The sequence below is a fragment of the Trachypithecus francoisi genome, unplaced genomic scaffold (genome assembly GCF_009764315.1).
Source record: "Trachypithecus francoisi isolate TF-2019V2 unplaced genomic scaffold, Tfra_2.0 Lachesis_group12, whole genome shotgun sequence".
NCBI classification, from domain to species: Eukaryota; Metazoa; Chordata; class Mammalia; order Primates; family Cercopithecidae; genus Trachypithecus; species Trachypithecus francoisi.
Genome location: NW_022681457.1, coordinates 21,053,326 through 21,078,915, shown reverse-complemented (window position 1 = coordinate 21,078,915; position 25,590 = coordinate 21,053,326). Strand labels below are relative to the sequence as shown.

Here is a 25,590-nt window from a genome sequence, read left to right as displayed (position 1 = left end):
TACAGATATAAACATGCATTGGTGTAAGTATGGGCTAATGTAAGTAAAGGCACAAACATACCTAGACACACACAGACTCACTAGCCAGGGTAAATAGGGGAGAGCTCATAAGCTCCGTAGTCAGTGGGTCAGGGAACCCAACTTCACAATTTATTAAAATGTAACCTTTGGCAAGTTCTTAAACCTTGATTTCCTTGTATGCTAAAGGCCAAAAATAATTGCAGCTTACAGTGTGGTTGTGAGCTGACAATAGTGAATAGTCAAGTACCTAGCAAAACACTTGGCACAGCATAAGTATTCAACGAATGGTAGGTGAAATAAAAATAACGGCTTTGAGCCCTTTGGAAGCAACTCAAATAGCAGGTGTTTTTATTATTTCCAGCTCTGGAGGAGATTCTTTGGAGCTTATTGTAGATTGTGACAACACAACAAAGAGATTTACTCAAGTGTGGCTCAGGAAAACTAATTTACCTGTTTAATGAGCACCAGTGAAGCTGGCTATAGCCATTAAACGGGATATAAGATATAAAATGGAATAACAAATCAGGAGTCATTCCCTTTTCCTAACCTGGAGACAGTGGAGCACAATGGGGCGGGGACCCTGGCTGATGAACTGGGTCACTCAGATTCTAAATTTGACTCTGACAGTAATATGCTGGGGTAACTTTGGATGATTCATCATTGTCTGGGCTTCAGTTTTCTTATCTGCAAATTGAAGAATTTGGTATAGAAAATCTTTGAGCAGCCTTTTAGTTCTAAAGTCTATGATTACTCATTATCCAAACAAGAGTGTATGTATTAAACTCAAAATGTTATGGTTTCATGGCAGGTTCACAGCCATATATACTGATGTGTGGCACAAGATTTAAAAATCGGGGACACGTGGGGAGCTGGCAATAGCCCCAGGCCCTGGAGTCCTCTCAGTTTTCTTCCACAGAGTCAAAGTCTGGTCTCTCAGCTAAGGCCAGCCTTCTGCAGTCCAGAGAATCACAGCACTCCAAGAAAGCCTTGGAGCGTGGGAACAGGAAACTCAAAGTTATCCTTCCCCCACTTGAGATCTCTGCCCCTCCCTCCGCCACATGAGCTGTTGCCATGGCTCATAGAACTGCCGAGGTCCCAGGCAATGGTGGTTCATATTAAACCAAGCCTCAACTTAAAACAATAAACTTGCAATCCCATTAATACGTTCTTCCTCTGCCCTCTGTGATTCACATCCAGGAACTCTCAGAGTTGTCCTTGCTCTATCTGCTCAGGGACTGGCACTGGTTTCTCCTTCCAGATTCCACGGCATGACTTTATCTGCATTTCTAATCCCCCCCACCCCCAATTTCTTGCAGACCGTCTGCCTCTTTGGATGCATATTCTCTCTCGTTTTGGATAAGCTCCCTCCTGCCCCCAGCTTTTGGCCAGCGCCTGGCCTGGCTCCTGCGCAGCACGGTTCTGCTCTGGTCTGATCTGCCTACTTGGCAGAAACACATCACTACTGCTTCTGACCCCAGTGTCCTCAGTGTCAACTCATCCTCATCCCCCCAGGCTGTCTCCTCTGGGTACCGGGTGACATTTTCTACACTTAGAACAAGATTCCAGGCATCCTCAGCAGGGTACGGCATAGGAATCTATATTTTCTTAAAGTCTCCATCACGTACATTTACCAACTCTTATTTTTGATTTTTCAAAACCCTCTCATATTTATTATCTCAATTACTAATAATAGTAATTAAATAATTACATTGATTTAGTGAAGACCGGCTATGGGGGTTCCATGCTGGATGATGGGCATACAAAGATGAACATGATTTGGTGAAAAAACTGAAATAGTTGCAAAGTATTTCACAGATACAGCATAGAGAGCGACTGGTGTTTTTCTAAGAGTGGATTAAATTTGGAGACGTTTCCACAAAGTAACATTTAGACTGAGTGCTGATGGATGAGTAGCAAAGGAAAGGAGGTGGAATGTGCATGATGTGCTGAAAGACAGCCAAGCGGTCCCGTGTGGCTTGACTCTGAAATAGATGGGGTAGAAACCATTCTGTCCTCCCTACTCCTCAGGCTTCACTTCTATTATTTTCTTAATCTCACAACTACTTTTACTGAAGAGTCAATTTCACAAAATATATTTCAACCAAGTACTAACGTATCAGCAAAACCCTTATTGTGGGCTGCTTTTTGGCTTCCACAGAAATAAGCTGAATTGATGAAGGGAAATAATATCACTGGAGGTGTTCCAGGAGAGAATAGGGTTTCTCACTTTCAGTGCTACTGATATTTGACATTTGAAGCTGGACAATTCTTTGTTGCAGGGGGTTGGCCTGGGCATTGTAAGGTGTTTAGCAGCATCCCTGGCTTCTACCCACCACATGCCAATGCCATTTCCCTTTCCCCAGATGCAATAAACAAAACTGTCCCCAGACATTGCCAAATGTCCCCTGAAGGGTAAAATCACCCCTGGTTGAGAACCACTGGCCTATAGAAAAGGTATATGAACCTTGGAAGCAGACTCAGTTTCAGATCTTGCTATGAGATTAGTTATGTGATTGTGGAAATGTTATTCTTTCTGCCTTCAATTCCCTCATGTGCAGAAGGGGGAAACAACCTCTACCTTGTAGGCTTATGGTGAAAAGCAAGAGATAAAGTCTGAGCAGTATCCGGTAGCGTACTTGGCACATAGGGACGCACATAAGAAATGGTCATCACAGTAGTACCAGTCAGAGTGGTGGTTCTACTTGTTCTAATTAACAATGTTATTATTATTTTATTATTAGAAATGAAGCCTAGTTGAAGTTTAAAAGGCACAAAAAAGAAACAAATTCCACTTTACCAGGAAGCAATAACAGGGAAAGAAATGTGCAATTAGATTACTGGACATCACTCCCTCTAGGAATCCTTTAATAATTTTTTAAGTCTCAATTTTAGGCCCATTTTATGTTTTTCCAAAGCCTTCCACGCATGGCACAAGTAATTGTAACTGTTTATTTATTTGTCTGTTTTCTTTACTAGAATACAAATTCCCAGAAGTCCACTTCTCTCTCATAGTCACTGTCTAAACCCATGAACTAGTAAAGTGGGTTATTGATAAATATTATTAAAGACTTTCCTTTTTCAAAATTTGTTACTTGCTCACATTTTAAGGGTCAAATTAAAGAGCAGAGTGGATCACATTTAAAGAGATAAGCCATCCTTTATAACACAGTGATAAGTGTACACAAAGCATGGGCTTAAGTCACGCATCTCTCATTTAACTGTGTAGCTTTCAGAATGTTAGGTAGTCTTGTGAGCCTCAATTGTCTCACCTGACAAACGGAACAAAATATAGTATGTGTAAAGTTGCTTTAAGAACTGAGTGTAAGACAATAAATATCTATTCTTGAATTTAGAATACACTGAGTCTCAGCTGTTTGCTGTGCAAAATGAGGGTACACATACCTGTCCTAACTTCACTACAAAGCTGCAATGAGGAGTAAATTCTATAATGAACATAGTTGTGTTTTGTATTAGGCCATTCTCGCATTGCTATAAAGAAATACCTGAAACTGAGCAATTTATATAAGACAGAGTTTTCATTGGCTCAAGGTTCTGCACACTGTATAGGAAGCATGATGGTGTCTGCTCGGCTTCTCATCTAGGCCAGATATTGAATTGGTTTAAAGTGCTCATTTCAGTTGCAGAAATGGGGAAGCCTCAGGAAACTTACAATCATGGCAGAAGGTGATGGGGAAGCAGGCACTTCACACAGCCGGAGCAGGAGCAAAAGAGAGGGTGGGGCAGTGCAACACACTGTTAAACAACCAGATCTGAAGGGAACTCAAGCACCATCATGAGAACAGCACCAAGGGGATGATGCTAAACCATTCACGAGAAATCCACCACCATGATACAATCCCCTCCCACCAGGCCCCCTCCCACACTGGGGATTACAATTTGCATGAGATTTGGGTGAGGATCCAAACCATATCATGCTTCATGAATCAGAGTTTACCAACGCAATGAATCATTGCCAATAAGTATATTTCTTTGTCCATCACGCTGCATTTAGTAATATATACTACTTATAAATAAATGCTCCCCCCAAATCACGTTATCTAAAGTCACAGCCTGTCTACTCTGTCTTCTAGAACACTGATAATGGTGAGACATGTAATTGGCATGTTTTATTGTTTACTGGAACAAACTATGTGTTGTTCTAGGGAACGAACCAAAGGCCCTTTTTGCAAGACTGGCTCAATAAATTCTTCCATTAAAAAAGAAAAGAAATTCAAAATCCTCATTTTGGCCTGGCTCTGCAACTGAAATGAGCACTTTAAACCAATTCAATATCTGGCCTAGATGAGCAATTTAAGCCAATTCAACATCTGACCAAGAATCCAATACTGGTAATCAAAGAGTTGTGCTAAACCAAGGAACAAAGCTTGCTCTTGGCCAAAACTTGGTAATGTGATGAGGGTAAGAAGGAGGCAGATTTCCAGATATCTAGAAGAACCCAAGCTTTTGCTCCTGCAGAAATGAGCCAAGTATAAGTATTGTATAGGGACAATTGCCTTTGAATGAGAAGTTACTCTCTCTCAGGTGTAATATTCATTCCTCAGGGAGGGAATGCCATTCATTCATTCACTCATTCACTAAATATGCATGTGTTAAGGGTCCTCCATATGCAAAGCACTCTGCAGGCTGCTGCAGTAGGAGTATGAAACAACAGGGTGCCCAAAGAGTTTACAGATTAGTAGATGAGTAGTAGAAGAGGCAGATTAGTAGGTGAGGCAATCTGGCACACAGAAACCTGTGTGTGCCAGATTGTAAGCGTAAGACACAGTAGGGGGAAAAAGGGAGTGCTTAAGTCAACTGGGAAGTTAGGGAGGGCTTCCCAGAGGAGAACAGGATTCAAGATTTGATGGATAATCAGGAGTTTGTCTGACAGATAAAAGCAACTGAGAGAAGAAGGGCCTGAGACAGAAATCAGGTTGTTATTGCCTTTCAGGACAGTTGGGATGCTGGAGCCAAGAACAGAGCTGGAACAAAGTTAATGTTATTTTTATAAGCTAGAAAAATATCAGCAGCAGGAGCCCTGGCCAGAACTACCCCCACAAAGTGCAAACAAAGCTACTCCTATCTTCTGACTGTCTGCTGGAGAACTTACTAACCAGCACCTTAAGAACAAAATGTTCTTTCATCGTTGATTTTTATTCCCACAAAGTCCTTCCTCCTCTTTTTCCAGAACTGGGAAAAGCATGGGTTGAGTTTTGCTTGCTTCTTTGATCTTTATCCTCCCATCCCAGGCCTCCCTTGGGAATCAAAGTCCAGGGGTATTTCTCCAAAGCAGACCCCTCATACTAGTCAGAATGTGGGGTCTAAAGCAGACCATGCCAGGTCAGCATTTGAAGTGACTACAGTTGTCAGGGTTTGTTGGTGAGAGGCCTGGATGGCCTCTTCCTGGATGGCAATTCCGAATCCAAAGCTGGTCTGTACTTGACATTCAGAAATCTCTTAACACAGAGTTCATTTAGCCAGTTCTTGAGGGTATTTCTGACCTCAACCTATACAGAATCACAAAGTAGTGAATCCTGCATTCTGCTGTCTCTCACTCTCTCACTGCATGAAAGGAAACAAACGTTCTGAGAAGCACCATATTTGTAGGCAGAGACAAAATCCAAATCCAGAACTTAAAATTCCATGTTGACTGGCCTCACAATATGTCATATCATAGCATCACAATATGTCTCAGGGATTAGCTGTCCCAAACCTATACTATTAAGCTATAAACATGCAGGCAGGAGAGAACAATGAGAATTTTCTTTCCAAAACGAATGGACTTTGCCTGATTTGTTCACTGCTGATAATCTCCAGTGCCTAGACCAATCACTGACAGGTTGCATTCACTCAATTATATTTAGTTAATATAGAGTTGGACCCATGGACAACCTTTTTAAGACTTTCAGGCCTCTGTTCACCTCCACATCCTAATAGGGGTATAGGAAGGGCAGAAATGAGAGGAAACATTTGCTCCCAGGCCTCCTATCTTTTTTGATATATCCTTTTCTTGGATTGGTTGTAAGGTGAAGGGTAAAGGAAGAGGCATAAGAAGGCATAATAAGGATAAAACATAGTCAACATATATTAAGTAAGTCTGTACTATCCCATCATCATGGACTAGCACCTTCCTGTGCCCTTCCCAGCCACTGCTGGCATCTAAGTTCAGGCCTTAAAGAATCTAAGGTTCTTACTCTATCTTTCCATTAAAAAAAAAAAAAAAAACTATTCTATCTTTCCACTAACAAAAATATGGGGGAAAGTTACTAACTTACTGCATTAGTCCATTTTTATGCTGCTGATAAAGACAAACCTGAGACTGGGAAGAAGAGGATGTTTAATTTGATTTACAATTCCACATGGCTGGGAGGTCTCACAATCACGGCAGAGGACAAAAGGCACTTCTTACATGGTGGCAACAAGAAAGAAGGAGGAAGAAGCAAAGGTGGAAACCCCTAATAAACCCATCAGATCTTGTGAGACTTACTATCACGAGAATAGCATGGGAAAGACTGGTCCTTATGATTCAGTTACTTCCCCCTAAGTCCCTCCCACAACACGTGGGGATTCTGGGAGATATAATTCAGTTGAGATTTGAATAGGGACACAGCCAAATCATTATCATTCTGCCCCTGGCCCCTCCAAATCTCAGGTCCTCACATTTCAAAACCAATCATGCCCTCCCAACAGTCCCCCAAAGTCTTCACTCATTTCAGAATTAACCCAAAAGTCCACAGTCCAGTCTCATCTGAGACAAGGCAAGTCCCTTCCACCTATGAGTCTGTAAAATAAAAAAAAAAGCCAGTTACTTCCTAGATACAACAGGGGTACAGGTACTAGGTAAATACAGCCATTCTAAAGGGGAGAAATTGGACAAAACAAAGGGGTTGCAGGGCCCAGGCAAGTCCAAAATCCAGCAAGGCAGTCAAATTTTTAAAGTTCCAAAATGATCTCCTTTGACTCCAGGTCTCATATCCAGGTCACACTGATGCAAGAGGTGGGTTCCCATGGTCTTGGGCAGTGCTGCCCCTGTGGTTTTGCAGGGTACAGCTTCCCTCCCAGCTGCTTTCCCAACAGTCCTCCAAAGTCTTAACTCATTTCAGAATTAACCCAAAAGTCCACAGTCCAAAGTCTCATCTGAGACAAGGCAAGTCTCTTCCACCTATGAGCCTGTTACCCAGTACCAAAGTTGCATCCACATTTTCAAATATCTTTTCAGCAATGCCCCACTCTACTGGTACCAATTTACTGTATTAGTCTGTTTTTATGCTGCTGATAAAGACATACCTGAGACGGGGAAGAAAAGGAGGTTTAGCTTGACTTACAGTTCCACATGGCTGGGAAGGTCTCATAATCATGGTGGAGGGCAAAAGGCACCTCTTACATGGTGGCAGCAAGAGAGAATGAGGAAGAAGCAAAAGCGGAAACCCCTGATAAACCCATCAGATCTCGTGAGACTTATTCACTGTCGTGAGAATAGCATGGGAAAGACCAGCCTCCATGATTCAATTAGCTCCCTCTGGGTCCCTCCCACAACACGTGGGAATTCTGGGAGATACAATCTGGTAGAGATTTGAATGGGGACACAGCCAAACCATATCACTTAAAAGCATTTACATTTTACGGGGAACAAAAGGCTTAAGCCAAAGCTTCTAAGGGCAAAACTTCTGCCACTGAATATCTCTGTTTAGGAAAAAGATGAGGGTCACTGGCAGTCTCCCCTTCTGGAGGACATAGTGAATCCTGGGCAGGAGTGAGAAGGTGGGTTTTGGCACGTCCCTGAGGGAAGTCTGGGAAACTGACAAGGAAACTGTAGTGTCTGCAGCTCTTCAAGCAGCAGTTCTCTTTCTTTCAGCATATGCCGGTCCCAGCCAAGTGCCTGTCACCCAGGTAGGGGTGGATGATTGACACTGTCACCCCAGGGATAATTTTAAAAGCATGATAGGGAAAGCTTTTGTGGCCTCACGCATGATCTCACGCAGGAATGTCAGGATTGCTAGGGCACAGAAACACTCCATGTCTTTCTAGACCTTAAGTTCTCTCTGTGCTTGTACATAAAAACCAAAATCTTAACATTCCAATCAAAAGCACACATTGCTCACAATGAAAAGTATTTGGAAAGAAACAACCTTGCCTGTAATCGGAACTACGTTACATAGCATTCAATCAACCTACATATATTATGAGTTGTTTACTAATTCTTAGGCACTCTTTTAGATCCTGAGGACAGAGAGATGAACAGGACAGACATGTTCATAGATTGATGAGAGCGATCCTGCTCTGGAAGTCCAAGCAGTATGTAGAACAAGGCACCGTTTAATAATCTGTTGCATAAGAAGGCAGAGTAATCTTCACTCTACTATTTAAAGCCATCTCACTTTATTCTTGACTTAATGTGACTATTCATTTAACAAACTTATAAGCAGCTATAGGAACCAGACATAGGGCTTGGCATGTAGGATACAGGACAAATAACCTAATGTTCCTGCTCTCAAGGAGTTCACAGTCTAATGGCAATGACAAGCAGATATATTAGAAATTACAATGCAATATGATCATTTCTTCAAACAGTTTGCTGAAAAAAGCATAATTTCGAGAATTTCTAAATACACCTGAGGGTTTCACGGAAGGCTATGCAGAGCAGAAAGCATCTGATACGGGTCTTGCAGTTAGAGGAGGAGTTAGCCAGCTAGAGTAGTGGAGGACCAATCATTCTGGGCAGAGAATATGTGTGCCAAGTCACAGAGGTGTAAATGCATGGGCACAGTAAGGGCAGGGTTGATGGAAGTGTCTGAAAGTATACACACATAAAATGGAAACCCAGCTCAACAAAGCAGTGCCTTCCCTTACTTTGTGAAATGTACTCTGATGTTTTCTACTTTGTTCTATTCAATTCTGTTCCATTCTGTTGTGCAAATTCAGTGGGCATGTCCTGCTAAATTGATCTCATGAATTATAAACCATAGTTTAAAACAAAACATTGTTAGAATGAAAGGCTAGGGAAAAAATATACGGCTATAGTTGAGATGAGAGATGCTGAGAACCAGAACAACCTCCACCGCAAAAAACACACACAACCTGCAATAAGGATGAGGAAGAAGATAGTCATCATTCTTTACTGTAATTCTTTGTTTCCCTGTGTGTTTTCCCATTAAAATCTGGGGAAGAGACCTTGGTTTTATTTGGTTTTGTTTTAAGTTCACTGTCTCTTAGCACCATGCCTGGACATGGTAAGTGTTCAACGGGTGTTTTGTGAATGAACAAATGAATACATGAATGAAAGGCTTGAGAGTTATGTAGAAGATAAAATCAAGACTACAAGGAAGGAACTGGATACAGGACATAAGCCAAATATATTCTTAAAATAAATCTATGAGACTTATAAGGGTCTTGGAGTACCATTACAAAAAAACAGTAGAGCTAAGTGTGCTAAGAAATTAACATATCTTTTCTGAATTTTCAGTAAACAAACGAACTATGCAGAAAGTTATTCAAATAAATTTTTTTCTATTGCCATGTATAAATAAATTAATACAATTATAAATAAATTTTAACATTAATGAAAAGTTCTATAATTCTATCCAAATGCCTAATCTTGAAACAACAAAGTCCTTGACCTTTGCTTTAAAAACAGAAAAGGAGTGTCTTCGGTTCTGGGGAATATTCCATTTGAATACGGTTTTGGCTGTAGGCAACAAATAAAGAGATTACCTAGTCCTCCTGCATGGGCATCAATGAGTGAAGCTGCAACCGCAATCCCAGGGAGAAGGCCAAGGTCTCTTGCTGCCTCTGGTGTGAGCCCATTTCCAAGAGAAGCTCCAGGAGGTAGCACTTGGTTTCCTGGGTAGACATGAGAAAAAACAAACACATCAGTTTGAAAAACACAAAAGTAAACAGAGGGTTTTGTTTAAGAGAAACTCTTTGCTCCCTCCTCCCTCCTCTGCAGTTGCAAAGATAAAAACCATGCAGTCATCAAGAGTCCCTTTGCTCATCCAGGGACTTTGGTGTATGTGCTTGGTACCTATAGGTCATGCTCTGGGGAGCTTTACAAACCAGGAGCTCTAAAGCATCATTCAAACCAAAGATTCTGAAAATGGAAAATTTCAAAAGGAATATAAACGCAGTAGCCTCTTAAATACAAGGTTCAAATGCTCAAACCATTCCAAATGGGCTTCCTAACACGGCAGATCTACTAACCTACTTAAATGTACATGAACCCATGTGTTCATACATGCATATACCCTCTCTAATGAACATATATTCCTAAGTCAAGAAAACTTACTCTTGAGTTGCTTCCCTGGCAGAGGATAAGGGGAAAGAGATGTACTTTGTAGCAACAAATAATTTGTTAAAAATTTTTTCTCAGCTGGAAAGGACACTCCAGTCTAAACCTTTGGAAATTTTACAAGGCTGCCACTTGCACAACCATATAATACAATTTGAATGATGTTCTTTGGAGCTGTGCAATGCAGTGACCCTGATTTTTCAAGTGACCTTGAATTCTTGCAATCAGTCAGGCCTTCAGTTAAGAATTTATTGATTGTCTTGCTTTGTGTGGGTGCTGTGGGGCTGTAAAAAGCAGTCCTTGCCCCCAACCTAGTTAGGAAGACAAGATAAGGACACAGAGAACCACGTAAGACAGAATAGAATGAAATGATCCATCTGCTCCTAGGTGTTAGACTCTAAGCCCTCTTTCATCCCCCAAGGAATTCTATAGGATTTCTGCACTGCAGGGAGGGGCTAGGAGTTGACTCATAGATATACTAAGATCCCTTTGAGCCCCAAGACAGAATCTGGGTGCATGATCAGCAATTTTTGAGTGCTAAGATGCCACTTGTTAATTGTTCCATGGAGCTCAAGTACTGGGCACAGGTGCTCCAGGACCTCTGGGGATAGAGGTGAGGGTGGAGGTTGGGAGAGGGGTCAGAGAGTGAACAGCTTAACCACCCTCCTCTAAATGGAACCAAAGCACCTCCACGACACCATTTTTATCCATTTTAAGTAAAGAGCTTCTATCTGTAATTAAATATGAAAACAAGTTTAGCTAAGAAAAGGAAGACTGAAACCTCTGCAGTGACTTCTGGAAGAACTTTGCTGTTCAATATGGCGGCCACTAGTCACATGTGGACTGAGCACTTGAAGTATGTCTAGAGTAACTCAGGGACTAAATTCTTCATTTTATTTAGTTTTAACTTCAACTTATTCAATTCGGTTACTGAAAAACTTTTAATTATGTTTGGAACAACTTGGGTATGCAAATCTACTTTTTCTATATTAATTTAAGAAATAAAAATCAAGTATTTCCAACAAAAATATGGCATCTGAATTGAGAGGTGTTAAGTGGAAAATACATACCAGATGTCAAAGATTTTATCTGGAAAAATGAATGTAAAATATCTCAATAATTTTTATATCAATTCTATGTTAAAATAATAATTTGAATATATTAAGTTAAATAAGAGATATTAAAAATTAGTATCACTTTCTTTAGCATGGCTACTGAAAAATTTAAAATTACGTATGTGGCTCATATTACATTTCTATTGGACACTGATGGTCTGGAGGATAAGGTTAAGATGCTCAAAGGATGGGGCAGAGAACAGGACAATCTTAGTCTGTTTTGAATGTCAAAGTGGCAGAAACCTGGAAAAGAGCAGTGCCCTTGGCTTTGTATAATACCGTTCTGGACAATACCTAAATTATGTCACTATGTTTAGTATCTAACACAGGAGAGACTGCAGTCCGGTTTGCTGAGCACTTTCATGCTGGGGTCTGCACTAAGGACACAGCATGCATTTTCTCATTTCATTTTCATATTATCCCCTGTGAAGGATAACATAGTACCCATACTACCCCCATTTCACAGACAGATGGGAAAATTGTGGTTTATAGAAGAAAAGTAAACTCCCTAGTGACAGCCTAAGAGCTGAAGACAGGCCATGGGTTCTACTCTGACTGATACCCAAACCTCTGCTCTTATTCATTACATTACCTTTTGGAGTAAATGTTGTTTAAAAGTGCATTCCAAATGGATGAAGGGATCAAGAGAAGTATTTTTAGAGCAAGCATTATGTATGTTAAAAAAAATAAATAAATAATGAAAAAAGGAGCACCATTTAGAAATCTTGCCTACTAAATTGAGATTTTTAAAAAACGGTTTTCATAGGAAGGTCAAAATGGAAATTCTGTTCCACCTTCATCCCCAATCTCCACAAACATAAAAGGTGTAATTTTTACAAAAAAGGTTCCAGACTGGATTAGCAAGGTGGGGCACTCTTCCAAGTTTTCTCTATAGTAATTTAGGAAGAAACCTTAGCTGGTAAAGGAGCTTAATTTGATTCTATGTCCTCTAGGCTCAGAACATGAGGCTGCAGACCGCTGCGAGACAGAAAGAGTCCTGAGCATGCAAGCAGGAGATCCGGGTTTACTCATAGGCTGTGGGACCACAGGGATCTTCATCAGCAGAGGACACATCTTTGAGCAAGGACAGGAAAAAAGGGAGAAGGGGCCCCTAAGGGAACTATCAAAAGTCCTAGGTAAATTGGAACAGAAGCTGGCGTGAGAACTGGTAGGGGTCGCGTGTTGAAGGACAGAGGAGGCTGGGGAGGCAGATAGGGGCAGTGGATGCAGGGCCCTGTAATCCATACTTAAGTGTTTGAACTTAATCATGAAGCCCACTGTAAACCACTAAAGGAGCATTAAGCCAGGAGGAAAGCAATTAAACTTGTGTTTTTTTAAAGCATTCTGTGGCAGTATTATAGCAGAGGATAGACTGGGGTTACAGAAAACAGTGTGAAACTATTTCAGTAATCAAAGAGAGAGAGCAAATATAAGGATCTTCACTGAGGTATTGAATTGAGCTGTAGAAACAGAGGCAGACAGAAGAGATTCCATGGAACAAGAAATAACAGGTCACGGTGGTTGCGTGGATATAGGAAGCATGGTAGAGACTGAGATGCCATGGCCCAAACTCCCCTTTAAGGATGGAGTAAAGTCGGCAGACAGCTGCCAGATGTTCCAGGGCCTGCCTCAGTTGCAGAGAGCCGCCTTCCCGAGGTGCTGCACCTCCCAGGACAGCCAGCACCTGGTGACTTGGCAAAGCAGAGGCAGAAGGGCTCTGATGGACACCACTCACTCCAGAGACTCTGCTGAGTTCACCAAGGTGCTGCAAGAATGCACCTTGGTTCAGCTCTTTTCCCTCTACCAGTCCTTCTCTCTCTTCCTTCTTTCACAGTTGACCATCCCTAATAAATACCTTATCCCCCCAAATCCGTCTCAGCCTTTGCTTCTGGAAAACCCAACCTACAGCAGTGAACCAGCCTTCTCCTCAATCCAACGATTAGGGATGAAAATAAATATATACAAGGACAAACATTCCTTCTTTCCTTTGGAACCACAGCCTTCAGGAATAGGCTATCTGGACTCCAAGCAGGAAGGAGTTTTGTTTATTTACGGACCAAAATGAAACAGCTTCGCATGAGAGAGGATGATAGAAATAGGTGAGAATCCCTGAGAAATCACCCCTTCAAAATCACACTCTAAGTTTATCAGCCAGAGGTACACTGAGGACACTAGAGCTGTCAGAAGCAAACATTAGTGCCTCCTGACAACTTTTCCCAATCTAATCCTTGTTTGGCTTTTCTTTCACCATAAAATTAAATTATTCACAGCACTGCTTTTCCCAGAAATCAAGACTTCACTGCCTGAGCATTTGCAGTTCTTTCTAGGCTTCATTCAACCATTCATTCATGCATTTTAACAAACATTTCAGTAACAACAGAACTAATGATGGCCTGCATAGATTTCCATCTACCATGTGCTAAGATCTAGGTGCTGAGGTCTCATATTGTGGTTTGGGACAAAGATGATGAAAAACTAAGACTCTTAGGACCATGTAGAAAATGCTAGAAAGGTGAAATGTGTACATGGTGTTCCCAGAGAACTGCGGAGGGTCCAGTTCGGGTGGCTAGTAGAGTGAATACAGTCTTCAAGGTGAAGATGACTTTGAAGCCTGTGTGGAAAGGGAAGTTGGAGATTGGTGGTTTGAGTGCTGGCATGCTCTGGGGAAAGGCATGACAGCACAGCAAAAAGTGAGTTTACTGTAGGGAGCCCTGAGGGGCAAGGTGTGTTTGAGGCATTGAGTATGTAGCAAAAAGGGGTCCAGAGAGGAATAGAGAACTGGAACAGACTGGACAAAAGGCAGCGGAGGGCTTCAGGCGTGGCCAGGCAATAAGGAATTGCCCAGAGGGGCATGACTGTGAGTGCTCAGATTGGGTTTTTAAGAAGATAAACGTGGCCAGACATGGTGGCTCATGCCTGTAATCCCCAGCACTTTCAGAGGCTGAAGTGGGCGGATCATGAGGTCAGGAGTTTGAGACCAGCCTGGCCAACATGGTGAAACCCCGTCTCTACTAAAAATAGCTGAGTATGGTGGAAGTTGCCTGTAATTCCAGCTACTCAGGAGGCTGAGGCAGGAGAATTGCCTGAACCCAGGAAGGCGGAGGGTGCAATAAGCTGAGATTGCGCCACTGTACTCCACCCTGGGCAACAAGAGCAAGATTCCATTTCAAAAAAATAAAGAAAGAAAGAACTAGATAAACACGCAGTGTAAAGAAAAGCTTGGGGAATAATTTTTATCTTCAAAACAGTCAAACCAAGTGAAAAATGCAGGCTGCAAAACATTATGTAGTATATGACTTCCTTTTGTTAAATTAACTTAAACGTGTCTCTCTGTAATTTCAACCTAAAAGTTTATTCATACATAGTGACTGTAACCTAAATGGATTTGTAAACACACTGTAGCCTACTCTTGTAACTAGAAGCCGAGTCTCAGCCAATCACGAAGATATACTTCAACCACCCACAGGCGGCCAACTGTTTAAACTCTGTTCAAATAAGGCCAACGCAGAGCTGTGCCCTATCCAGCTGTTTCTGTACTTCACTTCCATTTTCAGTACCTCACTTCCCCTTTTCTGTCCATAATATCTCTTCAATCACATGGCAGAGCAAAAGTCTCTCTGAATCTATTCTGGTTGGGGACCTGCCCAATTCATGAACTATTCTTTGCACAGTTAAACTGTTAAATTTAATTTGCCTAAAGGTTTTCTCTTAACAGTTTTAAGAAAACAACAATGAAAGTAGATGAACTATTTGTAAAAATACATTCCCAGGGGAAAAAAAAAATAGAAAATAGGTTTTCTCTGGGTGGAGGAATTATGAGTGATTTTCTTTTTTCTTTCCTTTTTTTCTTTTTTTTCCATAATTTCTAATTGGTCTATATTTCTTGTGTAATTTTTTTTTGAGACAGAGTCTCACTCTGTTGCCCAGGCTGGAGTGCAGTGGCACAATCTCAGGTCACTACAACCTCTGCCTCCTAGGTTCAAGCGATTCTCACACCTCGGCTTCCTGAGTAGCTGGGACTACGGGCACACGCCAGCACGCCTGGCTAATTTTTGTATTTTTAGGAGAAACAGGGTTTTGGCATGTTGGCCAGGTTGGTCTTGAACTCCTGACCTCAAGCGATCCACTCATCTTGGTCTCCCAAAATGCTGGGATTACAGGCATAAGCCACCATGCCCAGCCTCTTGTATAATATTTTAAAAGATGCTTTTCCCCCTTAAATCTGATCAGAATCCCACCTTGCCATTAAAACGAATGAACTTGAATTAAGGTATAGATTTGGAACCCCAAGATAAATTCAGAGAAAATGGCAAGATGCAGAATAGTATTCAGAGTATGATCATGTGATTTTTTTTTTTTTTTAAAGAAAAGGATACAAACATGTAAGCACATAAACTTCCAGAAAAATTCTAGAATTTTGTCACAGCAGGGGTTGGGATCCAGCGTGGGGTACTCTTTTCTAACGTTTGTGTTTCTTGTATCCCAAGACCTTGTATGTCTTTTGTCATCAAAACAAACTAGCTTACGTTGAAATAAAAACAAAACAAAAGAGAATACTGGGCACTTTTTCCAAATGCTGCTCCACAGTCTGAAGGCAGGAAAGAGACCCAAGGGCAGCTCACCTATTCTCTTGATTTGGCTGTCTCTGTCTCAGTGTACGGGCCCTCACCTGGGTATGTAAAAACACTATCGCTCTGAGAGCTCCTAGGCTGAGGTCTGCTGAATTCCCATTAGGATGGGCAGATTCAGTCTGAGTGGTCAAAAGCTGGAATCTACAATTATCTGGTGGTTGCAGTCCCTCTTCACAGGCAGGGGCTCCTATTACACCAAATCTTCCCCTACCAGTTTTTCAATTATCTATGACTAATGAGCACTTTGGGAACAGTTTCAGACACACACATAATCCTCTTTCCTGATGTCAGCAGCAGAAATTAATGACTATGTGGACTGCTGGGAGACAGAAAATGCATTATAATGGTCAACAGAACTGTTATCCTCTCCAGGAAGGGGTAAGTGGGGGTGGGGTGTTGAATTAACTGGAAGGTTCAGTGTTCCTTTGTCTTCCTACATATATTGAGATGAAACCCAGGAGGAGAGTTGGTTCCAGACCCATGGAAATGTCAGGAAGTGCTTTGGGCATGGGTGGCATGTGACCCTGCTTCCTCTGTGCTTGGCACTGGGGCACCAGCCCCCAGCTCAGTTTTGCTAAAGTCAAGAGGCCAATCAGATTGACTGGGAGAGTACAAAGTGGCACCATACCTTACCAGCGAAGAGGGTCCTGGAGTCCTTTCAGACTGAACCTACAATCTTGTTTAGGGGTGGGGAAACAAAACTTTATGATAGCCTCATCACTCACTACAGAAATGTTTAATGAGTACCTGGTACATGCCAAGCAGTGTTCTAATGCTAAAAATGTATTAAGGAATAAGATAGATAAGGCCCCTACACTCAAGTTGCTTACTTTCTAGAAGACACTATTCCCATCCAATACCTCTTCTTATTCCATCTTGTAGTTATTACACCTTGTAAGCACCTATGCGATTTGGACTGAGTTTTACATAATGTTACATCCCTGGCCCTATAGTCTGGCCTATAAAAGGTGTTTAATAAAGAAACACACACATATTTTTAATCCACCTTAAAAATTATGACCCTTATGTTATGTTTTATTTTGTTCCCCTATTTATATCTTGATCTCTCTTTCCCACTAGACAGAGAATAGTTCAAATTATTTATCTCTGTATTCATTTCCCCTCAGCACAACATCCAGCAGTGTCTAGAACATAAGTTCTCAGCAATGTTCGTTTAGCTGAACTTAGTTTTTTTAAGAAAAGAGATCATGAGACAAAGATCAATCAATTTAGACAAAAACATTAAACACACACTCACACAGGAAGCTGAGTATCAGTTGGGAGAGTAAAGAGAAGAGACTGTTTTTACTCTTGATCTTGAATGCTACTGGGACACGAAATGTGTTTTCTAACATAATCCCACCAGTAATAAACACTTTCATCTCTCTATCTTATTACAATGGAGTATGTCAAGGCTGTTTAGGGAAAAACTCTGAAACCATGTTTTTCCTCTGGTCTTACACCACAGCAATCACCCATATAGAAGGTGACTTCTGTGACGAAATGTGTAGGAGTTTCTCCCGACCACCAAGCAAGCACTTAATTCTGTAGCAGACACCAGCTGGATGTCCTTTAGTTCAATTCCGACACTGTCTACTTGGAGATTGCATCAGATATCACAGATTGAAGGCTCAGTCCCCAAGAATGCCCCCAACTCCACACCCCAGACACCAGTGGCAAGTTCAACCTTCCACAACTTCTGAACTACTGACTTCAAGTTAGGGTTCTCACAACCCCATCTTCAGGTTTGATTAATTTGCTACAGCAGCTCACATAACTCAGGGAAACATGTGTATTGGTTTATTATAAATACTACTACAAAGGATACAGATGAACAGATGCGTATGGCAAGGTAAGGGGGAAGGGGCATAGAGCTTCCATGCCTTCCCTGGGCACTCCACCCTCCAGGAACATCCATGTGTTCAGTAATCAAAAAGCTTTCCAAACCCTGTACTCTTGGATTTTCATGGAGGCTTTTTTACACGGGCATGATTGACAACCATGTAAAAATATGATTGGACAAAAAGCACATGATCTAAACCCAGCAAGGACTATCTGTTCAGACTTTTCTTGGCCTCTCTGTGTAGCATTCTTTCCACTAGGGTATGGGGCAGGACCCTCTCTGGAATGAGGGTCTTCTGATCCATAATCAAATTAGCATCCTACCTTGCGCAGGTGAAGAAGGACCAGAGGGGTCACTGAGAGAGACTTACCTGAGGCCTCAAGTGCCCCAATGTTATAATAAGGACTATGGGAGTTAACCAGGAATCATGGGCAAAAACCTATCTCTCTCTATATTATATATATGTATAACATATATATATGCATTTGTGGTATTATTATATATATATATTTTTTCACCCATGATTCATGGCTAACTCTCATAGTCCTTATTATATTTAATTAAAAATTATATTTATCAATATATCTATATAATGCATATATATATATATATATATATACACACACACACACACCACCACAAAAGCCAATGCATATACCTAGAAAACAGGTGACCACCAGCAGGCCCAAGCATCTTATTACACATAGCAGATGCTACAGTGGCAAGATATTGTAGATACCACCTTTCTAGTGAAACAGAAGTTCTCAAATTCTCTTTGCCTGGTCAGGTCTGGTTCAAGAAGTCCAATAAGCAACGGGTAACTATTGTAGGTCTGTGTTCAGAGGAGTGCTGTATACAATTTGTATTTTAACACAATAAATATTATAATAGTAATAGTGCTCATTTATCAAAACCTGTGAGCTTTCAGTTACTGCTCTTCTTACTTTTCAGTTGCTATCACCTTCATTGCTAACACCAAACCAATGGTATTAGAATTAGATTTTATAATAATAGAATTAGTTATCTACATGAAGAGTCTATGGTATTGCAAACTATTATTTTGCAGTTGTAGAAACACAAGCACAGAAAGATTACATAATTTGTTCAAAGTCACTATGTAATGGGACATGGTCAGGATTTCAACTCAAGAATCTCTGACTCCATGGTATGGCGTCTTCCTACTATACCATGTACGTTAGAGAGGGCAGGCATAGAATGTGATGGGTAAAAAAGGAAAACCACCTCATTTGCAGGAGGCACCCCTGGTAGGTCCTGTCTAGGAACAAAACCACAAGAGTCATGAAATCTGAACATGCTGAATCTTTTAGCTTCTTCCACTCCTCGCCTCTCATTCTTTCTCTGTTCCAAAAACAGAGACACAGGATTTCTTTTTTTTTTTTTTTTTTTTGAGACGGAGTCTGGCTCTGCCGCCCAGGCTGGAGTGCAGTGGCCAGCTCTCAGCTCACTGCAAGCTCCGCCTCCCGGGTTCACGCCATTCTCCTGTCTCAGCCTCCCGAGTAGCTGGGACTACAGGCGCCCGCCTCGTCGCCTGGCTAGTTTTTTGTATTTTTTAGTAGAGACGGGGTTTCACCGTATTAGCCAGGATGGTCTCGATCTCCTGACCTCGTGATCCGCCCGTCTCGGCCTCCCAAAGTGCTGGGATTACAGGCTTGAGCCACCGCGCCCGGCCGAGACACAGGATTTCGAATGGCCCATACAGACCATCAACTTCAGTGTATACATTTTACAGTAGAGAAAACTGAACCCAAAGAAAGAGGTGGCTTCCCTGGAGTCAACCAGTTGTGGGAGCAGAGTCTAGACTGAATCCAGAGCTCCTGACTCAAGGAAAGTTTCTTCCACATTGCCAGCACTCCCTGCTATAACAGCACCATCCTGCATCTTCCCTCACCTGGAGTAGGAAGCTCATCTAAGCCAGGGCAATAAGTTACAAAGAGAACAAGGGAGTTGGCAAAAATTCAACAGATTCCAGGGGTGTGGGTGGCCAATTCTGAACTATTCAGAGCATAAAGCATAGTCTTTTTAGCTTGAAATCATCATCCACTTTGGCACCCACAGTGACCCAATTCTCTAGATAATTGCTGGTGCCCTATTTTGTTCTCACCCAGCCTAAGGCCACACGCAAAAAGTCTTCCCTGGGTAGATCGTAATTAATCACTCTTTCCTCTACAATCCCACAGCATGTTTTTTTGGAATTATATCATTCTGTTCTACATAATGGCTTTTCCCCTTGTGCTTCCCTCTTCTAATTTAGATTATAATCGCCTTGAGGGCAGAGCTCTTTTTGTAGATAATATATCCATAAGAGGCACGTGGTTTAGCATAGCACTTGGGAGTTCAGGTTAGGGGGTGGACCGACTTGGATGGAAGTGGTGGCTTTATTATTCACAGGGCTTGTGACCTTGGGCAAGTGATTTTACTTCCTTGCAACAGTTTCCTCACCTGTAAAAAGGCTATAATAATGTTATTTTTCTACCAGAGTGGTTATGAGAATCAAGCAAGATAATGCAAATAAGCATTTTAGCATGTTGTCTGCCCCATGACAAATGATAGACAAAAGTCAGATAAAATTATGGTTATTATGACTCCCTATTCCCAGCAATACGTATTGGATATCGCCTGACACATGGAGGGTACTCGGCTCATTCTGGCTGAGCTTCCAAAGTTTGAGGAGAGACCCTTGATGTTACAGCATGTGGAGATATATGCTTTCGGGGTCAGGAGAGCAAACTGTAGAACCTGTGAAAGCTGTTAAAATATTCACAGTGGTGGAATTCAGTTTTCTAGCACAAAAAGTTTCTCCCTATGGTCATGTCTCCATGGCATGCCTTCAGAGGGAAATGCTTTAAAAGTGCAGAAGGTGTTCTCTTTGGAGTTATTTTAAGAACAAAATGCTTGTTTCAAAAGGAAAATTCATTATTTTGTCAGCAAAATACTTGACTGTTAAGATGTCCAATGCTTTCAAGACCCATGCAAACAGTTCTACCATGGAGAGTTACCCCACTTCTAGGAAAAGGAAAACTTGGGAAATACATGAAAATACTTTAGCTGTCATTGTGCTCAAAATATTACAAGGTTTAAAGCAGTGGTTTCTACAATTTTGCTTTGTTTTTTTTTTTAAATCCAATGCAAAGATCACATAAAGAAAACTAGGGATTTATATAGGTTTCTCAATTTTTTACCCTGTCTCATTTACTCATTAAAACCAAATCTTACAATCAGGATTTATTTGACACAAAATTGTATCACAAAAACATACGAAGGAGAGGATCTCAAAATAAATGATGTTCTTTTATAAGGTAAATACACTTCCTTTTATGACCTTATGTATTTATTGCATCACACACCAGTGAACACTTTGTCAAGGGCCAGTGTTGGTTTCTAGTCTGGACTACTGTTTGCAAACTGCTGACTTACAAAATGAGAACAGCCTCCTAACAATGGGTGAATCTACAGGATGTCAAACAGCAACTCTCAGGTGAACCACTCAGTCAGTGGGTCTGGTGTTAACCATACAATGCCAAACATCTGGTGATCTGAAGACATCTGGGCCTTTCCTATCATGTAGACCAAACATGATTCAGGTAATTGACAAAATTTTTCACTTCCCAACCAGATGTCTTACTCGCATAAAAATGAAGCCCAACTTGTACTTTCATGTGCAAATAGGCTAGACAAAAATTCACCCCTGGAGGGCAGGATTAATTGCTTATCCTCAATGAATGCTAAATTACATATTATTTCTTCTTCTATTTCCAACTATTTTACCTTTGAAGAAAGTTTTCTGCTATTGTTTTGAAAAGCATACATTTCATCTTAGAAATGATCTGTCTTTTTACATGTTTCTCCCTCATTTTTTTTCTTGTTGTTATTGTTAAAGAGGCAGTGTGCTACAATGAAAAGAATGTGATATTAGAAGTCAGGATAATCTGAGTTCTAATTCCATGCACCTACTTCCCCAAACTTTAAGGGCTTTGGAAAAAAGGCACTTAAAATCCCTAAATTCAGTTTCTTTGCAGATACATATCATAAAAACCATCTATAAGAAGCACTGTGAAGATTTGAGACTGTTTATTCCTATAGTATGTATTGGGTGCTTGCTCTGTGCCTGGTACTGAGAGACCATGGAAAACCATAGTGTCTGCCTGTCCTCCAGGAGTTCTGTCAGTAACAAAAAACTCATGCTTCACACTGGAATGACAAACGTACCATAAAACTAAGGTGATATCTTTACTCAGGATTTTAAATAAAATTATGAGCAACTCCAAATGTTGCTGATCCTTAAAGGTGAATATCAAGTTTGTAAAAGGAAGGATGTGTCTGAAACCTTTCCTCTTCCTTAAATCTACTTTCAAGCATACCCTGGAATTTGCTCTGATCATGTTTGCTTAAAGAATTCATGTGGTTATCAATGACCTTCCACCTTCTATGCCGTTGTCCTGACAACCAAGCATTTACTAGACAGAATATGGAAAACAGACAACAATGTGTCTCTGCAGTCAGTGTGGGTAGGCAAAAATTCAACAGTACAGAGACAATCAAATGACTAGGGTCTTTGTGTTTGAAATCCTTAAAGGGAAATACAAATAAACATACATACACACACACACACACACACACACACGCATACATGAATAAAAGAGAGTAAAGACTTTACAGAGAATGTAACTGGGCAAGGAGAAGTTGCTATGCAGGACTCACTTGTACTATGTTTCAAGAGCCATGTCACAGGTAATGTTGTACATAAAGAAGAAGGGCTAAGTCTGTTGTTACTGTTGTTCAGTTACCCTAGTAAGATGTTAGGTTCTTTTCCTAGCCTATGTTTCACCAAAGCCAGAAATATCTCAAACATATGAAGAAATGGAATACGACTATGTTCTTAAACTTTTTTTTTCAAGAGCCAAAACTTTTTTTTCCCAAATGAAATCTTTTATAGCACTCTGGTACAGCAGTCTCCCCTTATCTGCAGTTTCGCTTTCCATGGTTTCAATTTCCCATGGTCAACTCTAGTACAAAAATATTAAATGGAAAATTCCAGAAACAAACTCATAAGCTTTAAATTGCACACCATTCTGAATAGTGTGATGAATTCTCACGTTGTCCAGCTTGGTCCCACCTGGGATGTGAATCATCCCTTTGTCCAGCAAATCCATGCTGTATGCACTACCTCCCTGTTGTCCACTTAGTAACCCTCTCAGTTATCAGATCAAAAAAAAAAAAAACATAGTATACATAGGGTTCAGTACTACCTGTATTGTTAGGCATCCACGGGGGTCTTGGAAGGTATTTTCCATGAATAAGGGGGAACTACTATATATAATTATTCTCTGGTTCAAGCAGAGAATAATTATATTATTTATTATATATAATAATTATATTATCAGGTGCTCTGGCACCTGAGGGACATCCAGATTTAGGGGGGCTGAGAAATAGAGATCCAAATCTAAATGTTAACCTATAGTGAGAGACTATCCATCCTGGAAGCATGAAAGAGGGGAGGGATGGTAATTTGGAACTGTAAAATAGAGCTCCTTGAGGCTTCTACTACAGTACAAAAGCAGAAGAAGCAGAAAAGTGTCCACTTTTATCCTGAGTGAAGGAGGACACTGGCACTTGCAGCCCCATGGGGAGGAGTGGAATTTGCCAAGTTGGCATTTAGCCAAAATGCTGGAGTAAAATCCCTGAGGCCCTCACTCATGTTGACATGGAAATCGAGCAGAGAAATATTCAAAACATGATGCCATAACTTAATGACACTTAAAGTTCTATCTAGGTCACCCAGTTGGCGGGGGAGGGGGATCCTACACATATTGGGAAAAATGCTCAACTGCTAGGATGGAAGCTTTAAGCTTTGTAAATCAAAGAAAATCGAATTTCTCTTTTTTTTAAAGTCTCATTCTTTGGACACAGGATCTGGGAGAATGATCAGACCTTGGGCACAACGAAAAAGGAAGACTGGCTCGAAGCCCAGAGTGTCGCCAGCCTTCCTGTCCTCTTACTGTGGCCACAAGAAGAGTTCCCAGAGGAAGCATTCATGGCAGATGGAGCTAGTCGTGGTCTCAAACAGGCTATGGGCCTTGCTCTGGGAGGAGAAACAGTTGAACTATGCAGGGCCCGGCCTTTTGGAGCTGTTTCGATGGACAGCCTTTGGGAATGGCACCACCTCTGGAAGGTGATCAAGCATGGATATTCATGAGGCCATTCCACTAGGTCCTAGTTTGTATGGTAAGGACTGACTTTGTTTTAGAGCAAAAATAGAGATCATGAAGCTCTTATGCTCTGTGGTGTTTCTTCGATTGACAAAGATAATAAAACTTCATTATAGACAATTGCAACAATACAGATAGCAGAAAAAAATTCCCCTTAATTTTTCTCCTCCCAAGCTACTAATATTAGAAAATATTAGAGAATATACTTTCAAAATACTAAGATACACACGTATTAATCTTATGTAAAAGGGATTGTATAATTATGCAATTTTGTGGTCTCCTTTCTTAACTCAATGGTATTTCAGACACTTTTCCTCATCAATGAGGACACACATCCTTCTTGAAAATGTATAATATTCTATAATTCTAATGTGCCACATTGTTTAACCAATCTCTTAGTAATGGACAGTTTGTTTCTAATTTAAAAACAAAGACTTAGAAAGGAGAAACTTGGTTCCAAAGGATTATTCCAAGGAAGGAGAGGAATTATCACAATAGGGAGAATACAAGGTCTGCAGGAGTCTCAAGGGTTAGGCAAAAAGGGTTTTTCTTTCATAGAAGAAAACAAGACGAGAAGAAATGGGGTATGGGGAGATGGAATGAAACTGATGTGCCTGGATAGTAGATCAGAGAATGTTTTACCCTGAGGCCAGCCTCCTTTTGGAGAGGGACCTATAAGGATGAATTATATGTGTCAACCTGATTGGGTCACAGGGTGCCCAGATATTTGGTCAGACATTATTCTGGGCATTCCTATAAGGGTATTTTTTTTTATACTTTAAGTTCTAGGGTACCTGTGCACAATGTGCAGGTTTGTTACATATGTATACATGTGCCATGTTGGTGTGCTGCACCCATTAACTCATCATTTGCATTAGGTATATCTCCTAATGCTATCCCTTCCCCCACCCCCTCCCCACAATAGGACCCAGTGTGTGATGATCCCCTTCCTGTGTCCAAGTGATCTCACTGTTCAATTCCCACTTATGAGTGAGAACACGCGGTATTTGGTTTTCTGTTCTTGCGATAGTTTGCTGAGAATGGTTTCCAGCTGCATCCATGTCCCTACAAAGGACACGAACTCATCCTTTTTTATGGCTGCATAGTATTCCATGGTGTATATGTGCCACATTTTCTTAATCCAGTCTGTCACTGATGGACATTTGGGTTGATTCCAAGTCTTTGCTATTGTGAATAGTGCCACAATAAACATATGTGTGCATGTGTATTTACAGCAGCATGACTTATAATCCTTTGGGTATATCCCCAGTAATGGGATGGCTGGGTCAAATGGTATTTCTAGTTCTAGATCCTTGAGGAATTGCGACCCTGTTTTCCACAATGGTTGAACTAGTTTACAAGCTTACAGTCCCACCAACAGTGTAAAAGTGTTCCTATTTCTCCATATCCTCTCCAGCACCTGCTGTTTCCTGATTTTTTAATGATTGCCATTCTAACTATCATTCTA

General features: G+C 41.0%; 1 protein-coding gene across 5 annotated transcripts in view; it reads right to left on the bottom strand.

The window, feature by feature from the left end:
* FGGY (FGGY carbohydrate kinase domain containing) overlaps positions 1 to 25,590 on the bottom strand; it is a 442,861-nt gene that overhangs the window by 223,021 nt on the left and 194,250 nt on the right. For all 5 annotated transcript variants that reach the window (XM_033225064.1, XM_033225066.1, XM_033225061.1 and 2 more), the window contains one exon: positions 9,733 to 9,861. In XM_033225064.1, the coding sequence (XP_033080955.1) occupies positions 9,733 to 9,861 (129 nt within the window). The remainder of the gene's footprint in view (positions 1 to 9,732; positions 9,862 to 25,590) is intronic.